This window comes from Pseudopipra pipra, chromosome 1, assembly GCF_036250125.1.
Source record: "Pseudopipra pipra isolate bDixPip1 chromosome 1, bDixPip1.hap1, whole genome shotgun sequence".
Classification (NCBI taxonomy): Eukaryota; Metazoa; Chordata; class Aves; order Passeriformes; family Pipridae; genus Pseudopipra; species Pseudopipra pipra.
The window spans coordinates 35883072-35908795 of NC_087549.1; the positions used below are offsets into that span (position 1 = coordinate 35883072).

Consider the following 25724-nt stretch of genomic DNA (forward strand, 5'->3'; position numbering starts at 1 on the left):
ATGGTGAGCATTTCATCCCATCCACAGTATTATCTTAAATATACCTGTCAGTTCACCAGGTCAAGCAGTCATTGAAGCTAGTTTTGGTTCACAAAAGAGAGCAGAATTTTTGGTACTTGGAGGAAGTGGTGCAAACTGGATATGCTCTGTACTTCCAATTCATGTGTAAGGCCACACTGAACAATACTTCCAGATATATTCCTTTGCATAGAAGAGCCCTCTGAGTAGGTATGTCTGATTTAGCAGTAGGATGGAGATGAAATCATGTCTGACATGCAAGTATTTTGGATTATTTAATAACTTAATTTTTCCTGGAGGATTGATGGCTTAGTCTGTCATTTATTTATTTGAGATATTTTATGATCTGATGATTTCTTCTCACATATTTTAATCAGGTATATTATGTATCATTGTTGCTTTATGTTTTCTATTATTGGGGATTAATTTTTCACACATTATCTTCATTTAATTATATAATACAATCACATGTGCATCTGCATGAATAGGAAGAACCTATTCTAATTTAGCCATTATATATTATGGTATCTTGGGTTTTCCAGTAAAAATTCCCAAGTTTTTTGTTTTAGCATAACAATAGTCATATTCATTGCTTCTTACATTATAACAAAAGCACTCAGATGTCAGTTCATAGATTGACATAATCAGCTTTGTCTCTTAATTAGAAAAGAGAATAAAGCTGCTTAGGGGTGTCAGTAAAATGACAGATGTATCATTAACAGAAGGCTACATTGGATCAGAATGGTGCAAATACTTGGAATTGAAATGTTAAAAATTTTTACTGATAACCTTTCATTTCTAATTTTCATTTTCTTTTTTTTTCATAATTGAAAAATAGCAAAGGTACATGATACTGCGTATATATGGAACAATTATTGGTGATGGAGAACTCAAGTTTATAACCAAAGTAGAGCTATAGCTAGGAAAAGTTGTTACGCAGGATTCCTTCCTACCCTCGAAACAAAACTCAGCCTGGCTAATGCACCCTTTGGCCATGCCTTTGATGCACTCCTCATCACCCCTCTGATGTCACCAATTGTTTGTGAACAATGGAACAGCATGTAGATTTTATTATGAAATTCAGGACACACCCCGTTTCTGACTTCTTGGTGCAGCACACTGTTTGAAACTTTTCGCAATCAGTATGAATATTCAGTTTAGTATTGACTTCAGTGAGTCCATATTTTGCAAATTTTTCCAGCAGTTTATGATGCTGTTGATATCTACCCTTTGGTATAAAGGAAGTATTTACATTGTACTTTTAAGACACAATGACTTTCAGTCGGAACTAATAGAAATTGCAGAATCTGATAAAATTACAAATATTCAAACACTGGGGCAGTGGGAAGTACATGCTTTGGGATTCAGGCATACAGATGGAAGTAAGATTGCATGCTGCATCTATGATCTGTCAAAGGGGTCTTATCCCAGCAGGGTCTGGTGCCCAGGGCATCCACAAAACCCAGCATCTCATATCAACTTTACTGACAACCTGAGCTAGAGGATTTTCAGACTTCCTACAGATCCAACTGTCTTCTGGCAAGCAATATTAAGGTCCTTCCTAGGAGGAAATCTGGACTGTTTTGTCTATTCAGCATCAGTCATATGACACAACTTGGGGTGCAAATGGGCTAGCTGCTAGGTCAAATAGCAAGACATTTGAGAGTCCACCCTTGAGTATACTCTAAAACACCCATACCCACAGCCTCCTGTACTATATGAGTGGCTGTACAGCCAGTCTTGGAGGCATTTCTGCAAGGAGAATGATGAATGGGTGAGTCACCTGTCTGTAGTCTCAAGTTTGCATCCATTTCTGCACAGTAATACAACACAGAGGAGGTGTCCTAAATCTTTGTCACTTTGTCTGCATCCACATTCTTTTCATTAGAACCTGTGAAGCTCATTATCTCTCCACCAAAAATGTTTTAAACTTCAAGATTTCATGAAGTTTTGACACTTCCATAAATTTTGTGTCCCATGTAGAGACAGCTGCCTCATCTGCTGTTTGGAATTCAGCATTTAATTATGTGATGCTCCAAAACAGTTGTAATGGTGCCCAGTTGAAATAACTGGTAGGAAAATATTGAACATTTTTTTAAATAAAATATCTAATTTTCAAATTCAAGCCTTTGACTTGATGGAAAATTGAAATTGCTGTTACTTCCACCAGGGAGTTTAGATCTATCCTGTATCCTTGAATCAAAATAGGAAATTACTCAGTCACCAAGGCAAGCGGCTTTGGTGCTGGTGTGATTGACAACAGTCCTCCAGTGTGGTTCACAGGGGAGTTTCCCAAACTGGAGGAACCTTGGGAGAGCTGAGAGAGCTGCCAGGAGCCTGTGGGTTGTGCCACAGCAGCTGATAGGACCTAGACAGAGCCAGGAGAAAAGATGTCCAGCTCTCCACACCTTTAAAAGAAGTCCTGAGGGAGCACCACTGCCCAGGGTACGGCGCAGCAGTTTGTGTGGAAGGGTGTGCAGGAAGGGCAGCAGGAAGGGCACTGAAGCCCTGGCAGCTTGGTGAGGGAGCAGTGGTGTCCACCCAGCAGAAAGCCATAGCCTCTCCAAGCTCTGCACTCACCATGACTGCCCATCTGCCCAGATAGAGCTCCATGGGGAACATGCTGCCACCCAGGTGTAGGGCTGCAAGGTGGGCCCTGCTTTGCCACCAGTACCAGACAGCAGCAGCACTGAGCTCCCCTATGCCCAGGAACTCCTCTGCTTAATGACAGAGCTCCGGGAGTGGATGAGCAGGTTGAGGAGTATCAGGGAGTGCAAGAGACAGACTGGAATCTCACCCTGCCTTCCCTGAGACAGGCCCAACAGGTAGACAGTACAAGAGATACAGAGGATTCCCTGTCCTCTCTCCACCTGTCTGAACACAGCGACTTAAGGAATAGGGAGCAATGGAGACAAATTCCTGAGCAATGCAGCAGGCACATTGCCTTTATGACTGCCCCACTGCCTGAGGTGCCCTGGCATAATAGGTGTGAGGCTCTGTAAGTAGAACTGAACAACAGTGAGCACAATGGCTCATGTGGCATGGAGGTGTTGTCAAGGTTAAGTCAGCCTACTCCCTCTGTCAAAAACACTTCCATAAAGGAAGAAGACAGGTCACTGTCACAGGAAACTCTCTTCTGAAGGGAACAGAAGGCCCAGCATGCGGACTGGTCACACCTCTTAGGGAATACCTCTGCAGCTTCCTGGGACCCAGGTTAAAGATGTGAAAAGAAACCTTCCTACCATGGTATGGCCTTCAGATTATCATCCATTATTGATTTTTCAGGTGGTGATGAAGTCCCAACAGGAGGTCTGAGGGCAGTCAAGAGAGACCTCAGGATCTTCAGACCCCTGGTTAAGGGGTCAGGTACAGAAGTACCCGAGTTGAGTGTTCTCCTCAGTTTGCAGGAAACAATGGGGTAAGAAACAGGAGGAGACAGCAGATCAATACCTGGTTCCGAGCTTGGTGTCACCCTTTTTTTTGATCATGGGTTGGCTGAACAGAGAGCTTTGTCTGGAACTAAGGAGAAAAAGGAGAGTTTATCACCTTTGAAAGAAAGGGCGGGCAACTCAGGAGGACTGCAAGGATGTCGTGAGATTATGCAGGGAGAAAACTGGAAAGACCAAAGTCCAGCTAGAATTTAATCTGTCTACTGCCATAAAAGACAATAAAAAATGTTTCTATAAATACATTAGCAACAAAAGGAGGGCTAAGGAGAATCTCCATCCTTTCTTGGATGCAGGGGGAAACATAATGACAAAGAGGAAAAGGCTGAGGTACTTAATGCCTTCTTCACACCAGTCTCTAATAGCAAGACCAGTTGTTCTGGGGGTACCTGGGTGCCTGAGCTGGAAGACAGGGATGGGGAGCAGAATGAAGCCGCAATAATCCATGGGGAAATGGTCAGTGACCTGCTGCACCACTTAGACCCACATATGTCTCAGGACACTGAGAAAGCTAGCAAAAGGGCTTACCGAGCCATGTCCCGTCATTTACCAGCAGTCCTGGCCAACTGGGGAGCTTCCAGTTGACTGGAGGGTAGCAAATGTGATGCCCATCTACAAAAAGGGCTGGAAGGAGAAACCAGGGAAATACAGGACTGTCAGTCTGACCTCAGTGCCAGGGAAGGCCATGGAGCAGATCATTTTGAGTGTCATCATGGGGCACATCCAGAACAACCAGAGAATCAGGCCCAGCCAACATGGGTTTAAAAAAGGTCGGTCCTGCTTGACCAACCTGATCTTCTTCTATGACAAGAGGTCCTGCTTAGTGGATGAGGGAAAGGCTGTGGATATTGTCTACCTGGGCTTCAGGAAAGCCTTTGACACCATTTTCCACAGCATTTTCGTGGAGAAATTGGCTGCTCGTGGCTTGGACAGGTGCACTGTTGCTGGGTAAAAAACTGTCTGGATGGCCAGGCCCAGAGAGTGGTGTTGAATGATGTCCAATCCAGTTTTTGGCCAATCACAAGTGGTGTTCCCCAGGGCTCAGTATTGGGGCCAGTCCTGTTTAATGTCTTTATAAATTATCGGGACAAGGGGATTGAGGGCATCCTTAACCAGTTTGCAGATGACACCAAGTTGGGCAGAGTGTTGTTTGTTGCAGAGTAGAAGGCTCTGCAAGGGGATCTGGACAGGCCAATTGTGTAAGATTCAATAAGGCCAATTGCCGGGTCCTGCCCTTGGTTCACAACAACCCCAGGCAGCACTACAGTCTGGGGGCAGAGTGTCTGGAAAGTTGCTCAGTGGAAAAGGACCTGGGGATGCTGGTCAACAGTCAGCTGAACATGAGCCAGCAGTGTGCCCAGGTGGCCAAGAAGGCCAATGGCATCCTGGCTTGTATCAAAAATAGTGTGGCCAGCAGGACTAGGGAAGGGATCGTCCCTGTGTAGTCGGCACTGGTGAGGCCACACCTCAAATCTAGTGTTCAGTTTTGGGCTCTTGTGTTTAGTTTTCAAGAAAGACATTGAGGTGCTGGATCGTGTATGGAGAAGGGCAACAAAGCCAGTGAAGGGCCTGGAGCACAAGTCTTATGAGGAAGGTCTGAGGGAGGTGGTGTTGTTTAGCCTGAAGAAAAAAAGGCTCAGGGGAGACCCTATTGCTCTCTACAACTACCTAAAAGGAGGTTGTAGCCAGATGGAGGTTGGTCTCTTCTCCCAAGTAACAAGAGGTAGGACAAGCAGAAATGGCCTCAATTTGCACCAAGGGAGGTTTAGATTAAATATAAGGAAAAAATTCTTCAGCAAAAGGGTTGTCAAGCATTGGAACAGGCTGCTCAGGGAAGTGGTTGAGGCCCTGGAGGTATTTAAAGATGTGTTGAAGTGACACTTAGGTACATGGTTTAGTGGTGGACGTGTCTGGGCTAGGGCAGTGGTTGGACTTGGTGATTTTAAAGGTCTTTTCCAACCTAAATGACTGTTATTTTATGATATTATGTAGTTGGATGGTATCTGGTTTTGAAAAAAAAAAGGATAATATATTTTCGTAAATCTAGGACAAGCAACTCTTGGATTCTTCAGAAAGATGATCCTTTTATAACCTAAATATTATTTTGTGCAGGAAACGACTTAGGGAAAAAATGAAACAAGTATTCATTTGCAATTGTAATGTCTCTGATTATAGTCCTCAAGTTGACATTTACTCACTTTAATTAAAAAAATTGAGAATTTTATTTATATTTTCTATTCCATCTTTCACAGCAGAGGGATTTAAAACATTTTCAGACCTACAGTTACTGTTCCATCTTATGATCTTCAATTAATAATATTTTACTTTCTGTGACTGCAGAATGAAAATGTATTCTTGATTTACCTAAAACTGGAAGTAGTTAGTTTACTTAGAACCAACAGGGATTACATTTGAGAGAACTCACACAATAAAAGGCCAGAAGCTTCATTTAGGTTTAACTCTTATGCCCTTGAATACAGTAGAGTTTACATAAATATTTAAGAAGGGTGGCCATGGACCAATTAAAGGAATATATTTTCCAAGCATCAAGCCATTGTTTTCAGGCAGTGCACTAAAGCCCTTAAATTAATACATATTAAATCTGTTATGGGCTTAGCAGAGTTTTAGGCTGAGGAGAGAGAAAAGCAGATGAGAGCACTCCAGAGGGAGGTCGAGCAGAGATTGCCTGTGAGACACAAGAACCACTGTGCAGCTCACAGGATGTCTGCATGAGCTGAGGGTGGCTGCAGGCTGCTCTGCAAATCTGCCCAAGGAGGAGTGGGCACCACCATCGCTCTTGTTAAGTCCTTTCTCTCTTCATTTTGATATCTGCTAAATAAAATTGAGGAGCAGCTGTTTTGTGGAAAATATATTTTAGGGGACTTTTTATTACTTCTTTAATAATACAAATGTTTTAAGATACTTCAGTTTCCCTCGTAATGAGAGATTTAGTTTAAGGCTTGTTCTATCCAGGAATGTTTAGTAAAAGACTGTGCTTTTCATATCCACTCACTTCAGACTAGAGAGTCTGTGGGGTTGCTCTTACATAGTGTGGAGCATGAATTATAGAACAGTGCTGCTCATATGCACAGTAATGTGAAAAGTATCACTATCCAGACCTAGGAATATAAATTTGCAAGTAATCAATTTTATTGCTCCCTAATTGTTGCAGCTTGTTTAGGCAGGGACAGGACTTACCCAATATGAACTATGAGAAAGTATGACTTGAAAAAGACAGAGCCAGAGCAGAGCTCAGAGTGAGAGGAGGAGCGAAAGGTACAAGTGAAATGGAAAACCTAGCAGAAAAGTTTTGGAAGAGGAGGAAAGAATGCAGAAGCATACCTAGGAGGTGGAGTGGGGGGAGAGACTCGTTGCAACTAGCGAACAGCAAAAGACAAGTGCAGACTGCAGCGTGCTTTCTACTGAAATAGATCACCTGCAGTTTCTGTTGAGAGAAGTAAAATCAGTTCAGATGGAGAAACTGCGATGGTAATCTAGGCTGGTGGCAGAACAAGATGAAGCAGGAGCAAATGAATGTTTCTGGAGAATCTGGTTACAAGACTGTTTTTCTTAACATGCGCAATAGACTTGTAGCACTGAAGGGAGAAGATGGAGAACAAGTATCTGGGAAACAAATATAAATAATAATTCAAAAGGGAAGAAGACCTACTAATACTGTGCTCATCTTTCAGGTTTTAAAGCTTTTGAAACATTCACCTAAGTACAGTGTTCAGCTGCTGTTTTCCTGTGATATATGCCTTACTGACAGAATTAGTTACCTTCTCTCGTTATATCAACTTCAAGTTTTATCTGAAAATAAGTGAACTAAATAAGGTACCTGGGGTATTTTTGTGTTTATTCAACTGCTGAGACCGTACTTTGGAATTTTTGAATAGATTTTTGAGCAAAATGTGTCCTGACTGTTGATTCTGTAATACCATTTGTGAAATGTCTGACATCTGAAACTCTTGGGGGAGAGGAGAGAAATTGCTTGAAGATCACCATGTGCTTCCACTTGGGGAATGCATGGCCATAACTGTGGGAGTCATGAAATCATTAATTGAAAACTTCTTAGCTGTATCGCATCCTTTTTTAAAAGATGAAATGTAAAGTGTTTCTTCTTCTGAAGTTATGCACATGGAGATTTTAAGACAGAGTAGATGGCCCCATTTCTCTAGTTAATTACCTCGATAAATCAGGAGTGGGCTGCTGGTATTTGAAAATTCTGTGCATGGTAGACAGAGCAAGGGAGGGAACAGTTTTCTGCACTGTTCTGTTGTTGATCTATAACTTAATATAATGCACTCGGGTCAAAAGTGTGTGACTGATACTCATGATGCCACCGTGGCTATAACATCAGAAGTTTGCTACAATGAAACTAAATATTGCAATAAAACTAAATGTTTGTGTTATCACTACAAAAAAAAATTGCAGCACCACTCAATTTTTCCTATGATGAAATTACTCTTTGTTTGCATACATGCATATGTGTGTGCATATAGAAATAAGTATGCTTATATACACATAATCTGTGTTGATAAATACATGTGTACACACACACATGCATTCTGAATGAGTTGTGCTTGCCTCCTGAAAATGGCTAATACTCCCTGAAAGGGGAAATGGAGAGAGAGAGTGATTTTATCAATACTAGTAGATCTCACAACTGAAGATCAATTGTGCAATGAGCAATGTAGACATACGCTGTAGAAAGGCTGTTCCAGTCTCTTCCTAAGACAGGAGACAACAGATGTGTGTGGGCAGACAGGAGAGCACAGTGGGGAAACTGGACAAGACTCACCGACAGTCTTACTCATCCTCTGTGCTAGTGCAGTATGCAGTGGTTTGCAATGGTGACAGCGGTGGTTGGGATTCAAGAAGGGATTTGACTAAGGATGAATTGGAAGGGAAAGCAGATGGACAATATCTGGACTAAGAATATATTGCAGGACATGAGAGCAGAGGCTCCCCAGATCTGAACAGGAGCTTGGTTTGAGAAGAAAGTTAACATTGGGTGAGCAAAGGGGCTGAATGGTGGTGGCAGGTCCATGGAGGCACCTCAAGAGGGATGGGAAGCCAGGGTGAAAGTATGCAGAAGGAACTAGAGGAAGGAGAAAAGCATTTGCATATGAGTGGGCCAGGAAAACTGACATAAAAAACCAAATGTGAGAAGAGACATGACAGAATTAGGGGAAATCTGGGGGAGTTATCATCTTGGCCACCTAAGTGAGCACTTCTGGTCTATCTGTGTCATTAATAAAAACTAATACTCCCAAAAAGCTTTTGCACTCCTTTTCTCTCTAGTGATTAGAGAACTTAAAAGACATCCAGTTAACCAAGATTCTAAACTTTTGGACAGCTCGGTTACCTGACATGAAGGGTCTATTCTCATTATCATTTTTGTTCTAACAATCATGCTGCATTATTTAGCATTCATACTGTTTTATAGGAAATAATACTCAATTTTTACAAGAATTATTTTTTTACCTCTGAAATTATATAGTACATACTCAAAGAAAATACAGTTGCTGCACACAGAAGCAGCAATATCGCTCCATCTAGCATTCTGCTCTCTTTCCTTGTTACCAGGGTTTTTTAAATGTGATAATGTCCCACCACTGTTTCTGAGATTTCCTGAATTTATTTGTTTGCTCTTTATTACGTAAGGAATGATTTCTGCCTGTTTGAATAAATTTCTGTGGGGAGTGCTGACATTCTTATCCACACTTCACTTGTCACTTCTAGGCCAGACGGTTAATATGATTTCCTACTATGAGCTTCTTACTGCGTACAGTTTTAACATGTGTTGCAGCAAGGCAGTATATTAAAGTGCAGAAATTACTTATGAAAGAAATGAATATTAGACAAAAGTTGTTGGGTTCTCTTAGGTAAAGTCAGCTAATGTACAGCATAAATATGTTCCTGATAGTGGTAAAAGGCAGTAGGGGGTGGCCTTCATGTTGTGCTGCCATCTTCTCACATGAATACAAGGAAAAAAAGTGTTTATGTTTGTGGATAATACCTAAAGAGGAGCGACTGCAAGTCTGCAAAGGAGGGATTAGCATTCCAAATGATGAACTGAAAAACACAGAGGACCGATCAACAGCATCTGGACAGGAGCAGGATCTCTTCTCTGGGAAAAGGCTGAGGGCTGTAATGGTTCCCCGAGTTTGATTTTTATCTACATGGTGGTGTTTTTGCACAGAAAGCCGAGGTTGTGCTGGGAGGCAAAACCAAGTGTGTCACCCCTGAGATGGAAAAGGTAATTGCTCTGCTGTGCTTAGGGCAGGACACTGCTGGAAGAAAGGTGTGGGCTAATGTTAGAAAATTAAGAAAAAACTGACATAAGTATTTAGAGGTCTAGAAAACAGTTATGAGGAAGTACTGGAAGAAATTGAGGTTGTTTAACCTACAGAAGACTAAGGGGGAACAAAATAAGTATCTTTAAATACATTAAGTGTTCCTGCAAAAGTGAAGGGAGTAATTTATTCTCTTATCCTTTTCAGGCAGAATGAGAAGTAGTGGGCTTGAGGTACAATATGAAGATAAAGGCTAGATGTGAGGAGAAGCTTTCTGATAATAAAGACAGATTGCTTGGGGAGACTGTAGAGATTGTTACTGAATCTCTTCAAGAAGAGCATAGGCAAATATAAGGGAAGATACCGGTGCACAGCACCCTACCTGGGATACAAGGTATGGAATAAGTAACCTGTCATTATCTAGCTGATTTTTCTTTAAATGAAGCTGAATTAAGAAAGGAAAACTCCTGGGCTGGAAAAATAATCTCATATGTAAAATGTAATAGAATAACCTTGGGCTTGGTCATGGTAAGTGTTGAGTAGTCATGGCTGCTCTCACTGCCCTCACCCAGAGCAGAAACAAAATGGGATTGCAAAAATTCAGGCTATAAGCACTAAATTTGTATTAATTTTTAATATTGCTGATTTATTGTCACATTGGCCAGGTCTTGTCTTTACCATGACTCCTCTCCTGGCTGTTATGAAACTTTACATTACATTTTGTAATGTAAAATTTCTCGGAATTTTCAGCCTCTGGTAAAACCTGAGGCACAAGGGCTTTTTCAGTGGGTTTTGATTTTAAAACTGCTCAGATTACTTTCCCACAATGGTATTTACTTGCCTTTTGGCTTTTTAGGCAATGTCCCAACCAATATCTACAAGTACTGCTAGAATTTGTGGGTGTGTCCTTCAACACAGTTTGAAGTGTGAAAAATTGTTATGTACAATGTCAGCCTACAATTGTTGAGATAGTTTAGCCTAAACTGCAAAGGAATAAGATTTCCTAGAGACTGATATTTCAGAGCTACCGAATGAGTTATTATTGCTGGTTTTTTGGTATTTGTGGATGACCTAAATGAAATTACTGAAAGAGAGAAAAAAAGAGGAGGCTTCTGAACAGATTACAACAGAAGTTGGAGATCTTAACAACAAAAAGCTTGTATGGTTTTGCAGGAGAAAAGATGTATTTTTAACTAAAATCCCAGAAGTTCTTGACGTGAAAAACTTTCAACAAAAGGATTTCATTTTTCTGTGAAAAAAAATCACAGATTTTTGATTTGTCTTTGTCGGTATTTCTCCCAGTTTGTCTCACATTACCACTGTTTTGCTCTACTGCTGTTTTTGGGAACTCTTCTCTCCTTGATGTACTGAAAAAGGTATTTACTACTTTTTCCTGAGTAGTTTTCTTTTGTGACTAATCTTTATCCTAATTTAAAAGAGAAGTTTATCAGTATTGCAGAATGAAACCACTTTACCTAGACATAAATATAGGCAGCAGCAGTGTGAGGTTTTTTCCATCCCAGGACTCTTGCTTCTTCTTCACTGAGTCAATCCATATCTGCATCTCTCTGTCAAGATGATGCATCCATTTACTCCACACAAGCCTCAAAACAGTGATCAGAGAGGAGCAACATCTGGTCCTTACCTTCATAGGAAGTATGTAAACTGAGAATTTAAGGGTAGAAGACTGTCTATTGCTAAAAGTCTCATCTGACTTGTTCTGCAGGGAATACTTTTTCATACTGCATGTATTCAACATGGGAGATTTAGAGTTCCAGGAGATCAACGAGTTAGATAACCTGGGTGGGTTATTTAAGGCATGCACAATTTTATAAGTGTCAAAAATTTCATTGTGGCCAAATATTTGAAAGATAGTTTTATTTTCTGTCCTCATGGATGTAAAACACCTAATGCCATGAGCAGGTCTGGAGAAAAACTGTAACTGCAAAATTTTAAAAAATAAAAAGATAGACTTGCTGGCTTTCTCCTGTCCTAAGTTTCCTGTATTCTCTCTCTCATAATACAAGAAGACACTCCAGACACCACATTTCTGGGGATTACCTTTCTTGGGGTTGAAGCCTTTGGCCTCATTCCTTTCCTCACAGTTAGAGTGTTCATAAGCCCCTGGAAAGACACTGTCTGTCATGTCTTGTTGCTTAAATATTGTGATCAAGCCTGTGAATAATCTCTAACTGCTTTGACATGTTCATAATAGCTTTTGTTCTACTCTGTACCAATCCATTTCCATTCCTTAAAGTCCCCCGACACGGTGTGTTCCAGCTTGGACATGGTATGTGATGGTTTAGCCAGGGATATTATGAAAAAATCAGAGCACTACTTTTAACTTTTGTGGATGACAACGGTGGCTTGGAAAGTAAAAATGACTCCTCTGTAGCTATTGATATTGTTAGACACTTTTCTCCTCGGCTTGTGGGTTTTTTCCACCCTTTGGTGAAAGTTGTTGGGAAGCGATCGGCTGAACCGGCGTTACCCTGCAGAGTGACGTGTTCACGTCAGGCTTCCTCAGCTGTGCTGTGTGCACTGAAGGCTGCGTTAACACCAGATGCCAATCATACACCACCAGTGGATTTGCAAGATTATAGGACAGGAAAAAAGATGAAGGTTAAGCACGGGGCACAATAGAGATTACTTATGGTAATGAATTGTATAATTTTTCTAGACAGATCTGGATTAATGTTTATCCCAGGCAAGAGATTACTGTATGTCTGATTCTAGTTGTAAACAGACATTATTAAACAGAAGGTTTATGTTCATGAAATGCGACTATGGGTGTTAAAGCACTTATGATTTATTATGTGCAAAAAGAAAAATTAACCTGTTCATCTGCTATAGTACAAGATGCGCTGTGGATTTTTGCATAATTTGAAAGGCATCTGCTCCTTTGGAATACAAATAACCAGTGAAATGAGAAAGATTCTCCTCTCATTTACACTGATCCAATGCCTTACAGTGCAGTGAAGTTGAAATGGTATAACCAAGAAAAGAATAGTCTTGTATATTTTTATAAAGCAATAATATTTCTGTGAGAGATAATGTTGGCAAAGTCTATTTTCTTGTGAATCTTTAGGGTATTTTCTTTTTAACTTAAAAAAAAAAATCATGTTCAGATTGCTTAACAAATGACCTCGTTTGGGTTTTACAAGTAATTCACTTTCAGTAATTGAAAACATAATGTTTAGAGACCTTGAATTTAATAATTTTTTTAAAGAATCTTTTCACAATATGTACGTTGCAGCCCATTTTTCTCCTGCTTTATTGCATCACTGCTGCTTAGCATAAGTGAGATATAGATACAGCATCCACAATTTTGTGTGCTGCCTTACCTCAGTAGTTAAATAATCACACCTGAGTCAGTGCCTTCTATGTTTTAGGTAGGCTGAAAAATCTTCCCTTAAAGAAACTGTAAACAAACTCCAGAACTTTTCTTATTTGAAGTAGGCATTTCAACTCTATTACTTGCTAACAAGGAACTATCTTTTCACTGTGAAAGCAAAGAAAAATTACAGTTATCAAAATCTGTTTGTTCTATTTATGGGCTGTATTTGTAGCCAGCTGATTTTTGCATAATGCCATTTGAAATTATCCATTTAACAATGATGGATGATACAACTGTGTTGCTCTCCCTCCACTTTGTAACTGATCTGTCTACTTATAGATTGCATTGGACATGTTGCTGATGCTTTATTTGTAAAATTCACTCACATATGTGAGAAATTTGTTTGTTAAGTCTTACTGACTTCACAGAGGCTTCTCAGATAAGTAAAAATATTCCTCTATAGAAGCAAAACCAGCCCAATATGTGGAGCAAAAAACCTGGAAGTATCATGAGGTTTGTTAAGTGAATTAGAACTTAAGCAGTTAAACTAGACCTAAATAAAATGTAATCTGTAAGACGTTCTGAATGCTTCAATTAAAAAAGTTGCAGTCTTAAATTGCCAACAAAACACGTCATACTGCTCTTTTGTATTTCTTAGCTATATTTCACATTTGGTACAACAATATATATTGTGTCATGAGAAAAATATAACTTTAACCCTTGTAATATTTTGCCTAATTATCAAATTTTACAACTTCTGTTAAGTGTGAGTCCAGAGTTAAAGTGCATGAGCAAATTATTAAGCAGTAAAAGTTTATGTGGGCTTTGTTAATGGTTCAGTATAGCATCTGAAGGCGATGAGAACTTCTGGAAGTACCCATGGGTACTGGAGGTACTTCTGGAGTGTAGTTAAGAGTCCTTCAGGAAATGGGGTTAGCTGCACTACGCTGTTTAAAAGTTTGTGCAGAGAAGCGTTGTATTTGGGGAGGCACTAAAATATACGCGCTGCTCGTTTCTTTGCTGTGTGTTAACAGACATCAATAAGTCATGGAGATGACCTCCATCTTCCAAAGAGAAGGAAAGCTAGAAATGAAGACACATTTCTGTTATCAGTCTGCTGGGGGTCGTAAGTTGAACTGGTGTTATATTTTCCTCCGAAAGCCACGTAGCCTTGACATGGTGTTTAACAGTGTTAAGCTTATTGCTGCTGAGCTAAACATGTCTGAAGCGAACGATGACCCTCACGTCTTTGCAATAGCAAAATGTCTCCCTGATGTGATCCCAAAGACTTGGAGCATTAAGTTAATTTTCCCCTGGATTTCTGAGCTGCCTTCTTTTTACCCGGTGGAGAGCTTGTGAGGAATACAGCTTCTGACCGAATGACAGAACATGGAGGGTGAAATTAGATGCATTCAATTAGAAGATGACAAAAAGCCTATCTAAATATTTGTCAGGATGCTACTTACGGGGCATAGTGTCCAGGAGGGGAAGTGAAAGGTGGCCGCTCTCGGGACTTAATAGTCTGGGGAGAAAAAAATGGGTAAATCATCCAGATTCTTTACAGGCTTGGAGGGGATAATTGAGGGTATCAAGCTGGCTGCTATGCTTCCAGGGGTGGTGATCTTTCTCATGTAATCTCAGATTAGTTCTTTGCTTTTATTCGCTTAATACAGAAATAACCGTTTCAAAGTTTTCTGGACCACATGTGTAAATAATGTTATTTGACCACTAGAGGATGATTAATGGAGTGGTTTCTGTGAGGTATTGAAGAAAGAGGGGCTCCACCTTCTCCTCAATATAAAAACCACACCACAAAACAACCAAACAAAACCCCGAAACCCCACAAAAATCAAAGAAATGAAAAAGGCACAGCAGATGTTTTGGCTGTGAGATTGTCAGGTTTGGACCAGAAGATTTACTGATTTTCCAGGGTACAAAAGGATGTTCTCAGAAACTAAAATTCAAAATTATTAGTCAGTTACACAGAAAGAGATTGAGATATGCAGCATGGTTTGGTCACATCTGCTTATCTGTAAATTAAATTTATAGCAACTTTTTAAAAATAAGTGAGCAAATCTCTGGCTTGTAATTTCCTGCTCAAAAAGTTTTAATTATGAAAATAAAATAAAACAGTAAGTACAGCATACCATGGTTACCTCTTTTTAATTTTTTTCGTTTCTGTTACAGCAGTTCAGGGGAGAATGTGACTATGGTAGGGTTAATCCAGCTACATAAAAATCCATGCTGTGTATGATAGTAGTAAAGCTTGTGATCCCTTGATCTTTGATTAGATCCAAGCTAGTAAATATCTTGTGTTTAATCAGAATGAGTTGTTCTGCATGTAGTATAAGTCACCTTCACAGATGGGATGTAGCAGCAGAGTTGTTCACGAATATTTGTTTTAATCCTTTCCAGAACAATCACGCTTTATGTTTCTTTGTTGTAAATCAGAGTCAAGCAACTAAATGCCAGCATGAGGGAAAGACATTTACTTGCAGTCAGGAATAGGACAGTGTGGGAACCTTTTTTCCTTTTTAAAGAAAAATGTAACTTAGTAGGTTCTTAAAAGGTATTTTATACTATTCTGTAAACATAACTAATGCACCATGGCTGCTTTTTTAGACTGGGATGCAAATATTGTTATCTAGAATTTCATCCTAAACTGTTCATACGCATTTCTATCTTAGACTATAAATATAAAGAGACTAAGATTTATTATGGTTAATGTTCAGCCTCTATTATTATCCTATATTTTAAAGGTATTTAGTTATAATGGTAGCTATTCTCTGTGCTGGTAAGCTGAAATTACTAAAACATTATCTGTAAGGCTAGTTGTTTTGTGTGGTATGTCGGCGTCCTATTTACCTAAATCTGTCATAATTGCCTTCCAATACATCTTTCTCTGACATGCCAAATATTGAAAATGAGAGGACTCTTTGCTGGAAGACTTTCTACTGAATATCATTTTTCTGTGTTCATAACTTGATGGTAATAGCTGGACAACCTGTAGTTAAATGCATCTCAATTTCTCTCACTTATTTTTCCTAATCACCACACAGAGCCTTCAGTGCTCAGAGGTGTGATTAGATTTAATCTGCCATCATAGCTGAAGAACTTTCTGTACAACGTATTATACATTGCAGGAATTATATATGTAAATGGTGGGTCTAAGTATAATATATAAATAGATATAAAGATGAGTTGCTCTCATGCCAAAGCTAATTCCTGGTTGGTTTTTTTTCTGTTTTCAACAGGAAGACTGGAGAGCCCCCACTGATAAATGGCTGGATTCCTTACCTTGGGAAAGCTCTGATTTTTAGAAAAGATGCTTTCAAATTTTTACTGGATCAGCAAAAGAAACTTGGGGATATTTTCACTGTACATATTGCTGGTGAGAAATATTTTAGTATATCTCTTTTTACTATCAGTGAAGTTAAACACTAATTCAAATGTTTAGTTTAGAATCTTACTGAACCAAAAATATTTTTCTGTAGCATAGACCAATAAAAATGACTCATATTTACACATATTATAAGCATAATAATTATTCATAGAATATCACTATGAACATGTGGATTTATATACATATATATATATATATATGCATATTGACAGAATTTGTAGGTATGTTATATATGAATGTAGATTTTAACAGCACATTTAATTGTGTATTGGGAGTTTTTTTCCCTAAAGAAGGGAGAACTAACATCATCGTGACACTGCACAGAAAAATATCAGATTAAATTTAGAAAACACTTTAAAAAAAAGTGCAGAATTTGCTCTCACACATTTTACAACTGGTTGACAGGAACACAAGGGAACGAATGACACATTGACTCAGTGATACAATCAGGACTGGAACACAGGAACTTCCCGTTGCCAGCCTCTTTCTCTGATCATGCTTACTGAAAATAACAATATAATAAAGTATGGTATAACCTTGTTTCTTTCTGTATTTATAACTGTGTTACTACACTAGATCGAATACAAACATTTGAGTGATTTTACATAGACGCTTAGCTGTAGAAGAAAAACCTAGAATGAAACTGGAATCTTGAATGAAAGTTAAATATGTAAATTTACATATGTATATATATGTGTGTATATATATATATATACACACAGAGATCTACTTTTTACTAATATCAATTTAAAATCCAGTGTTTGCCTATGTTCAGAAGAAGACAAGCTCTTTTTAGTGTAGGTGGATGTAACTGTCTCCTGCCCCTCTACATGCTGATATCCTTGTTCAAATGATCAACTTTAGAGTTAAGTCTATCTCATTTTTAGTTATTCCTATTTTTTCAGGGAGTTTCAAACAAAAACGTTAAGGGTAAAGTATAAAGCTTGCTTCTTCCATGGCAGAAGCATTAGCTTTATATTTCCATATAAGTAATATTTTGCAATAAAAATAATTTTTGTCTTCAAATGTCAACTACTTTAATTGCAAGCTGTGTGTTTAATTAATAATTTTTTTTTTCTCTTAACAAATCTGTCTTTTTGTTCCTTTGGAAGAGCATTTTTATTCTATTAAATGTGTGATTTTTTTAATTCATTCAGGATTTTTTCTTTGGAAACTGGTATGCTCAGATTTTTTCCAACTTGAAAGTGAGTTTGACACAGTACAACACCAACTTTTGTTGAAATACAGTTTTTTTTTATTGTTAATGTGCATTCACACTACAGTAAAGTTTTGGCTTCCTACAAATACAGGTTAATAAGTGTAATTCAGATATTATCGTAGTACATTCATAAAACCAGATACAGTCATATGTCATAATCCTAAATGTGTTTAATCAGATATTTATTTCTCTTTTACCTCTTTATTATGTTATGCAAGACTGTGCTTAGAAGTTTGTGTTTAAGCAATCTATGAGTGTAATTTAATTTCAGAAATCTCTATTTGCTTGATAAACCAAATTCCATTTCAGATAATCTCCCTGTGTTCAAGTGTTTTCAGCAAGCCTCCTTGATAAAGACTGAAGTAAATAGAGTGAATTCTGGATATCATTTCAGCCTTGTGCAGGGAAATGTTTGATTTTGTGCATTTGTCATACTAGAGATACCATTTTAAGTTCTCTTTTTTCAGTATAGAATTACTGACCGTCAGGACTTCACTAAAGAGAAATAGTTTGTCATCTGCAAGTCAAGAAAGAAGCCTAAGCTTGTTAGTAGCTCTTAACGTGTCCTGATCCAAAGGCATACAGGATTTCTCTGTGTCTTACTGATTTGACAAAGATGATGTTTATACGTTCGGCAAACATAGCGTAGCCAGCTGTATGTGGACTATCATTACTTTACCCCCCTGGTGGATGTCTAAAGGTCCTGTCAAAAAATTCTATCAATATATATTGTTCTAATTATTGGTTCTCAAACTAGTTCATTTGGAAAATGCAGAACGATGCTTGGAGTTTCTGGCGTTGCCCCGTACCGGTGATGCGATTTTGCTGATTGTACTTTCCCATGTGATGAGCAAATGATTGTCATCCCTAAAAGTCGCAAGGGACATGGATGTCATCTTAATAAAGAAATTAAAAAGCAAATCTTTCTATGAGAAACAATGTAAATTCCTGACCTGTCGCAGAAAATAGTTCTCTAATTGGTTTTGTGTGGTGGTGCAGCAGAATCGTTTTCCCCAAACGTCATGCCAGCGCAGCACCACTGTACATCATTGTCAGCAGTTCAGCAGAATCTCCCTAATAAGTGGATGATTACGTAAATGCAATAGTCTTGAGGAAAAAAAAAAAAAAAAGAAAAGAAAAGAATAAGGAGGGGAAAGCGAGAGAGGGAGTCTGTGGCATTGAGATGATCGTACTTCCCAAGCCTCTCTGCTTGTTAAGGGTCAGCAGCATAGGCAGACAGCTAGGTAAGAACTTAAAGAGCTTGAAACAGTTTTGTCATTGTTTCTTGGGATTAAACTTTTCCTGATAAGTTAGTGGGAGTGATACTGAACCTTGCATCACTCTCTCTAAGACTAACTCAACTTTAAATAAAATAATCTTATTGTTTTTTACTGAGCACACTTGCCTTTTCAAATACTGCTGCTAAGTCATTCTTTTCTTTAAAGCACGATACACCTACAGTAACATATCACATTTTTCTCTCTTAGGCAAAAGGTAATTTACATTAACTTCTTACCAAGCTGAAGCCTGCTGCAAGCATTACTGAAATAACATCCATCATTAGATGCTGTCTGAAATGCTTGTCTTTCATCATTAGCATTAAAAAGCTCCAGAATGCATTATTAGAGTAATTTCTTAACTATCATACAAATACTGGCTTCTGTGCTCAGATTTACCAAAGTTGACAATTTTCATATTTTCCACATCAATCTTCTATTTCTAGGAGACTGTAGAAACTAAATGGAGATAACCAGGCTATTTGCAGCATGGGTGTAATGCAGACTGAAGGACTGGATAGTGAATTCTCTGTAGCCATTTAAAAAAAAAATCAGAGGGCTTTTAACAGAAACAAGGATACATCTCTTGCTTTGACTTGTTTCTACTGTATTAAATAAAATAGCTCAGTGACTTAAACTATTAAAAATTGGAGTGTGACTTTTCTATATGTACATGTCTACTTATTTTTGGTGTTGGAGGATTTTTTTGCAAGCTAACAAGGAAAGGCTTAGTCTCCAGTGATTTTTATATAAACACCTTCAATATTTAAGGCTTCCTGATTTGAGGAGCCTGTGGTATGCCTCCATTCTTGGCTGATTTGGCATTTACCTTTTCCAATACTTTAAAGGGAATTCATGAGTATCAAGATTTTGGTTTGATTTCAGAAAAGGTTACCTTTTAGAGATAGTCTTGACATTAGCTGCAATGGAAAGACATGGGAGGGGAGGGGGAAGATGCATTTTAAAATACCAAATAATAACTGGAAACTTTAAGAAAGATTTGAATTTATTAGTCTCTGACACCATGAGGGACAATCAGTGGGAAGAAACCTCACTGGGGACAATGACAGGATTTAAAAAGCAAGATTAAGGACCATATTGACACTTAAAAAATTTAAAATCATAACTAGAGGTGAGAAAGTTTGTTCCACTTCGGATGTTTGCTGTTCAGGGTAGAGGAGGTGTTGGGGCACAGTTTTGTAATTAGCAATCTGTTCCTATATGGAGGAGACTGGGGTAAGCAGTGCAGCCTCAGAGTGCATCTGTGTGTGAGGATGACTGTAATTGTTAAAGGTTTCCATACCCACTCTCACAACAACAACTTTCTAACTGCCATTAATTACCCCTAGATTTTAGTATTTTTCTAATTAAGAGATCTAAAATTAGATTCTCGATGACATACATGAACAAGCTGCCTTTGTTATAGAAGGGTTCCGCTTTCTGACTGTCTAGACCTTTACTAAATGCAGCAACAAGAAATATTTTGGTTTATGTGTTTATATATGTTGTTGACTTGCAGTGGTGTGGTCTGGAGCCCGAATTGATTCTACGAAATGAATTATATTTTGGTACATACTTACTTTTTGCTACCAGGAACCTGATGAGAATAATAAAATCGGGATATGTAATATTCTGTTTCTCAGGGATTTTTTTTCAAAGTATGTGCTAGTGTTGAGTGAATTTTGATTTAAAATTATTGCTAAAATAGTTTGTTGTCTGAAAACTCGTTTGCTGAAAATCATTTTCTTACTTAAAAATGATAAGAATTGATGTGCGTTTGCTAAGTGTCTGATTAAAGATCACAAAGAAACTCATATTTTGCATCAGAAATAAGCAGATGGTGGACAGATGGTTTAAATTAATATTAATTAAAAATCTTAACTTAAATTGTTTACCCTGTAAATGCAAAGTTAAGAAGCCAGCTTTCATCTTTAGGGTTAATAACACTCCAAATCTATTTATTAAAAATTGCTCCAATGGGCATTTTTTCCAAGCTTTGATCACAAAGATGGTAGCCTCAATAAAGAGCATGAAAGTGGGCGAAAGCTGGAAAGAGAGAGTGATTCCAGGACACTTAACGAAGATCCTGCACAGGTCGAGACTAAAAATTCTTTTCAGCCTCTGTGGTCTGGAAAGGAAGAACTGGTCAAAAAAAGGAGACTGAGAATTCAAGATCTCTATTTCATGCCAGTTTCTCAAAATATTTTTTCTTTAAAATTAAATTTATGTGTATGGTTGATTATGTTACAATAAAGCAAAATCCATGAGTATCTTAAGAACTCTCGCACACTGCTGACAAAAAAAAGGGGGTCAAATTCTGTCTCAACTTATCCTTTACATTTCCTTACTGGTTCACTGAGATTGCAGTTGATGTTATTGGGAGAGAAATTATGGCAGCTGGTAATTGTAGAGGAAGTCCAGGGTACACCCAGATACCACGGAGCACTCTGTGTGTGTATAGGTCAGAATATGGAATAACTATGATAATTCACGTATCACTATATGGTAACCATGGATACTTGTTGACATTTTTAGTGGTAGTGACTACTTTATCTCTGGACATCTGTCACAGAGCCAAATTTGGTCCTAAGTTAAGCATGTAGTGTTCACATTAAAATCAAAGGAGATTTGTCCCTTTAGTAAGACAGAATTAGACTGTAAGTGCTGGAAACTTTGCTAGTTTCCAGATTTTGTAACTGGGATATTTCACAGAGGATGTGTACGTTTTAATAGGTACCCTTTTTCTGTCTTCATTCAAGGTAAGAATCAGGAACTCTAAATTTAGAATCATGTATGAACAGTTAAGATTTAATTGAGCTTTGGGAGCATTAACATTTTGATTCATGGCAGTTCACCCAAATGCTTTTCTTTAGAAATTGATAAGAATTTTAGGGCGAAATTGCAAGATTTTTTCTGGCAGGGGCAATTTAAAAAAAACATCAAACTTGATGCAATCCTATCCCTCTGTACAAGCAGCTGAAGTTATCGCTGTGTCACCTAATTAAGTACCCTGGGAAGGGTAGGAAGTTGTTGGTGTACTCTGACACAATGGGACTGTGTGTACCCCAAAGGAGGACCCATGGTAAAAATGGTGGCCTTCTACATTGTAAGCTATGACTTCAAATTCACATCGTAAGGTAGTCATGTTAAGCATACTAAGCACATTCTTAACAGAAAGTTAGCAAAGCTTCAGGGGAAAAAACACAGATGTGAGAGGTGTGAGAGAAGGTTTAAATGTTTGACTGCAGTGTGCAGTTAAACCTGTAACTGACAGATTTTGAGTTCCTGTGTCATTTACTTGGAAAAAAGCTGCCTAGGTGGCATGTTTTCCACTCCAGCCTCCGTCATCCACTTTCCTCTATGAAGGTGAAATGTGTATGGTTTTCACTTTCCACTGGTAAAAACCTTCAATTTTCAAATGTTGCTACAACTCCACACTGTATTTTCATGAATTAGACCAGAGTAGTAAATGATTTATTTCAGAGCACTACAGTTGAAGAGATCACATTCCATTGTTGGCACTAACAGGAGATCAGTCTTAATAGAAATGGCTTCACACTGATTTTAGAAGAGCCTTCAAATTGTACACAGGTGGAATCTGTGACCTGACAAAGAGGATCTAAATAAAAGTTATTGCTTTTTTTATTATTTTTTTCTGTGCAGATTTATTCATGTATCTTTGGTTTTTTGGGGTTTTTTTCTGCATGCTTTTTTCGCAGTCTTTGGTTTATCAGTTATTGCTTCTGAAAGTGTCACCAGATTATAAAAGCGCTTATGTCTCTTAATTTTTTCTTTTCTTCTATTCAGGTAGATATATTACCTTTATCATGGACCCATTTCAATATGTTTATGTCATCCGGAATAGCAAGCAACTTGAATTTCATGAATTCGCTAATAAAATGGCTTCCAAAACTTTTGACTACCCAGCCTTGTCAAAAGGAAAATTCCCCGATCTCAAAGAAAACCTGCACAGAATCTACCAGTATCTACAAGGCAAGCCTTTGGATATCATTTCTGACCACATGATGAAAAATCTCCAGGATATATTTGAATGGAAATGCTCACAAGCAACAGATTGGGAAACAGAAAAAATGTACAAATTCTGCTGCTCTGTAATGTTTGAAGCCAGTTTTGTAACACTATATGGAAGAGTTCCTGCTGCAGATGGCCACAAAGTTATTAGTGAAATCAGAGACAAATTTATCAAGTTTGATGCCAGCTTTCCCTATTTAGCTGCAAACATACCAATTGAGTTGCTAGGAGCTACCAAGAAGGTTCGAAAGGAGCTTATACATCATTTTTTACTTCAGAACATGACAAAATGGCTGGGAGGGTCAAAAGTGGTCCAAGCCAGACAAGATATATTTGAGAAATATGAGCTGCTTGGAGATTATGACAAAGCAGGTAGGAAACTTATGAATGATTGCTTGTCTAAAATAAAATAATTTACTATAGACCTTTGAAATAAAAAGGCAAAATGGCGACCTTGAAATTTTTTTATGTTCTTTCTAATTGGCTAATGATAAAATGTTTTACTCTGAAACAACCCTCTATGATAATTGATTTTTTTTTTGTGCTGAGGTGGTAAAACAAGATACTTAATGGTGATAATGAGAAAGATTATAACTGAGCTGCATTTCCTCCCCTTATTCCCCCCACCCCCCCGACATTACATTTCAAACTATTCTCATTAAGCAGAAAATTAGACTTCAGAAGCCTATTGGTCCTCATTAGCATTCACTGATCCTTGGCTGGGTCTGTGTCCTAACATCTTTTAATTAGCACACTGCAAATCTAATCAGTGTAATAAACGCTATTAATCTTCCTTTTCACTTATTTTCTCCCAGCACATCATTTTGCCTTCCTGTGGGCCTCTGTGGGAAACACGATTCCAGCTACATTCTGGGCCATGTATTATCTTCTGCGGCACCCAGAAGCTCTTGCAGCGGTGCGTGACGAGATTGACCATTTGCTGCAGTCAACAGGTCAAAAGAGAGGGCCCACATATAACATCCACCTCACCAGAGAACAATTGGACAACCTGGTCTACCTAGGTAATTTATTTTTATCTGTTAGGAAGAGAAGAGGGGCTCTCCCGGCAAACTCAGTTTATCACTCATTTCTGTTTACTGAGAAGGTGGAGGACACAGCTGCCTAATTGACATAATAACAGCCATTTACATCAATTATAAATTATGTAGTTTATAGCTGTAGATACTCTCATTGCATGTAAACATTAAAGCCTAGGTAATTAACTATGCAAGGTATGCAAAAGGCTAAATCGAAGCTTTGCAATTATTTGAAAAAAAAGTTGATGCCTATTAAGTTGTTTGATTCTGAGCATCTGCCGATGTGTTAATGCATTTCAAATACTTCTGTATGGTACTGCCAAGAAAGACCCTTTTCTGAAATTAAAGTGGGGTAGTGTATTTAAACTGCAAATATATTTTTTTCCATGGGCATTTCTTTCTCTCTTTAACAAAACAAAAAAGACTTCTAAAGCAGGCTTCTGTTGGACAATGCCTCCAAATGAAATATAAGAAGATAAAAATTCACACAGTATAAATGGTGTTTTCAGTACTGAAAAAGTACCTTTATTCAACATAATGAACTTTAAGGGAGCTACACGTCTTTCAGTTCTGGATCAGAGGTTCAAAGGGAGACCCTTGCCAGTGGCCATTGGAAGTTGTTTGATTCAGGAGCTGTAGAGGCCTTCAGAGCATGAGCTGTTGATTTCACTTCATTTGCTAGTGTACAGACACTGGCAAGAGAAATGGTAAAATTAGCCCAAGAGAGGAGAGAGGGTATAGCAGGTAGGTACCTTTAAGCATCTGGAAGTCTCCACAGGATACACAACAGCTGAATAGAAGTTTAAAGGTTCAATAATCCTCTCTTTTTAAATATCAGAAACAGTCCCCTGTTCAAAACAAGCTCATGTCTATAGGTCTTGGTAGCGCATGTCTATTATGTCTTGGTAGCTCATGGCATGAACTGATGTTCCACTCTTAAACAAAGCTTTGTCAAGAGATGATGGTGAAGCAGTGCAGTCTCTGTGCCTGGTCTGGATCTAAGTAACTGCTGCCATTCTCCAGGACAATCCAGTGTGACATGTCTCAAGAATCTGTGTTCAAACTTGATTTGCTTCTTGTAGTACAAATATAAAATTGAGTTTGATCCAATTCCTTTATGTTAGAGCATTAATATTAATCTTATATAGCATGAGTCTACTAAGTTGGTTTCATCTGGAGTCATGGTTGTTTTGATGCAAATTTATCTCTAACCGATGGAGAATGCTTTTGAAATAGAGGAGATATTGGATGACAAGGACACTTCTGATGAATAACATGACATTCTAAGCATTTAATGTACTTTTAAGGAACACGAGTAATTCTGCTTCACATCAGAGCTAGCATACACCAAACAATAAGTTACCAAGCATCAAGAAGATCAAAGGAGAATTTAGTTTGTATTTGGAGACTGAGATAGGAATGGCAAGGGAAAAAAGGGGAAAAAAAGGCTCCCCAGAAGTGTAGGAATCAGGAAAATAAAAGCATGTAGTTCACTAAAACCATCTGGTGCAAAACGGTATGAACAGTTTAAAACATTAACTGTGTCATTTCTCTGCTTCTCCTTGAAATCTTGAAGTACCTTGGTAGCATTTGATTTATGTGTTGAGAGGGAAGTGCCACATCCTACTTTGTAGTATTCTTGTAACACTTTTGTTA

The 25724-nt window shown here is 38.3% G+C and overlaps 1 protein-coding gene across 2 annotated transcripts in view; it reads left to right on the forward strand.

The window, feature by feature from the left end:
* Positions 1–25724, forward strand: part of LOC135412928 (cytochrome P450 7B1) — a 129485-nt gene that overhangs the window by 90824 nt on the left and 12937 nt on the right. For both annotated transcript variants that reach the window (XM_064651943.1, XM_064651946.1), the window contains exons 2-4: positions 16355–16491; positions 22807–23403; positions 23847–24053. In XM_064651943.1, the coding sequence (XP_064508013.1) occupies positions 16355–16491; positions 22807–23403; positions 23847–24053 (941 nt within the window). The remainder of the gene's footprint in view (positions 1–16354; positions 16492–22806; positions 23404–23846; positions 24054–25724) is intronic.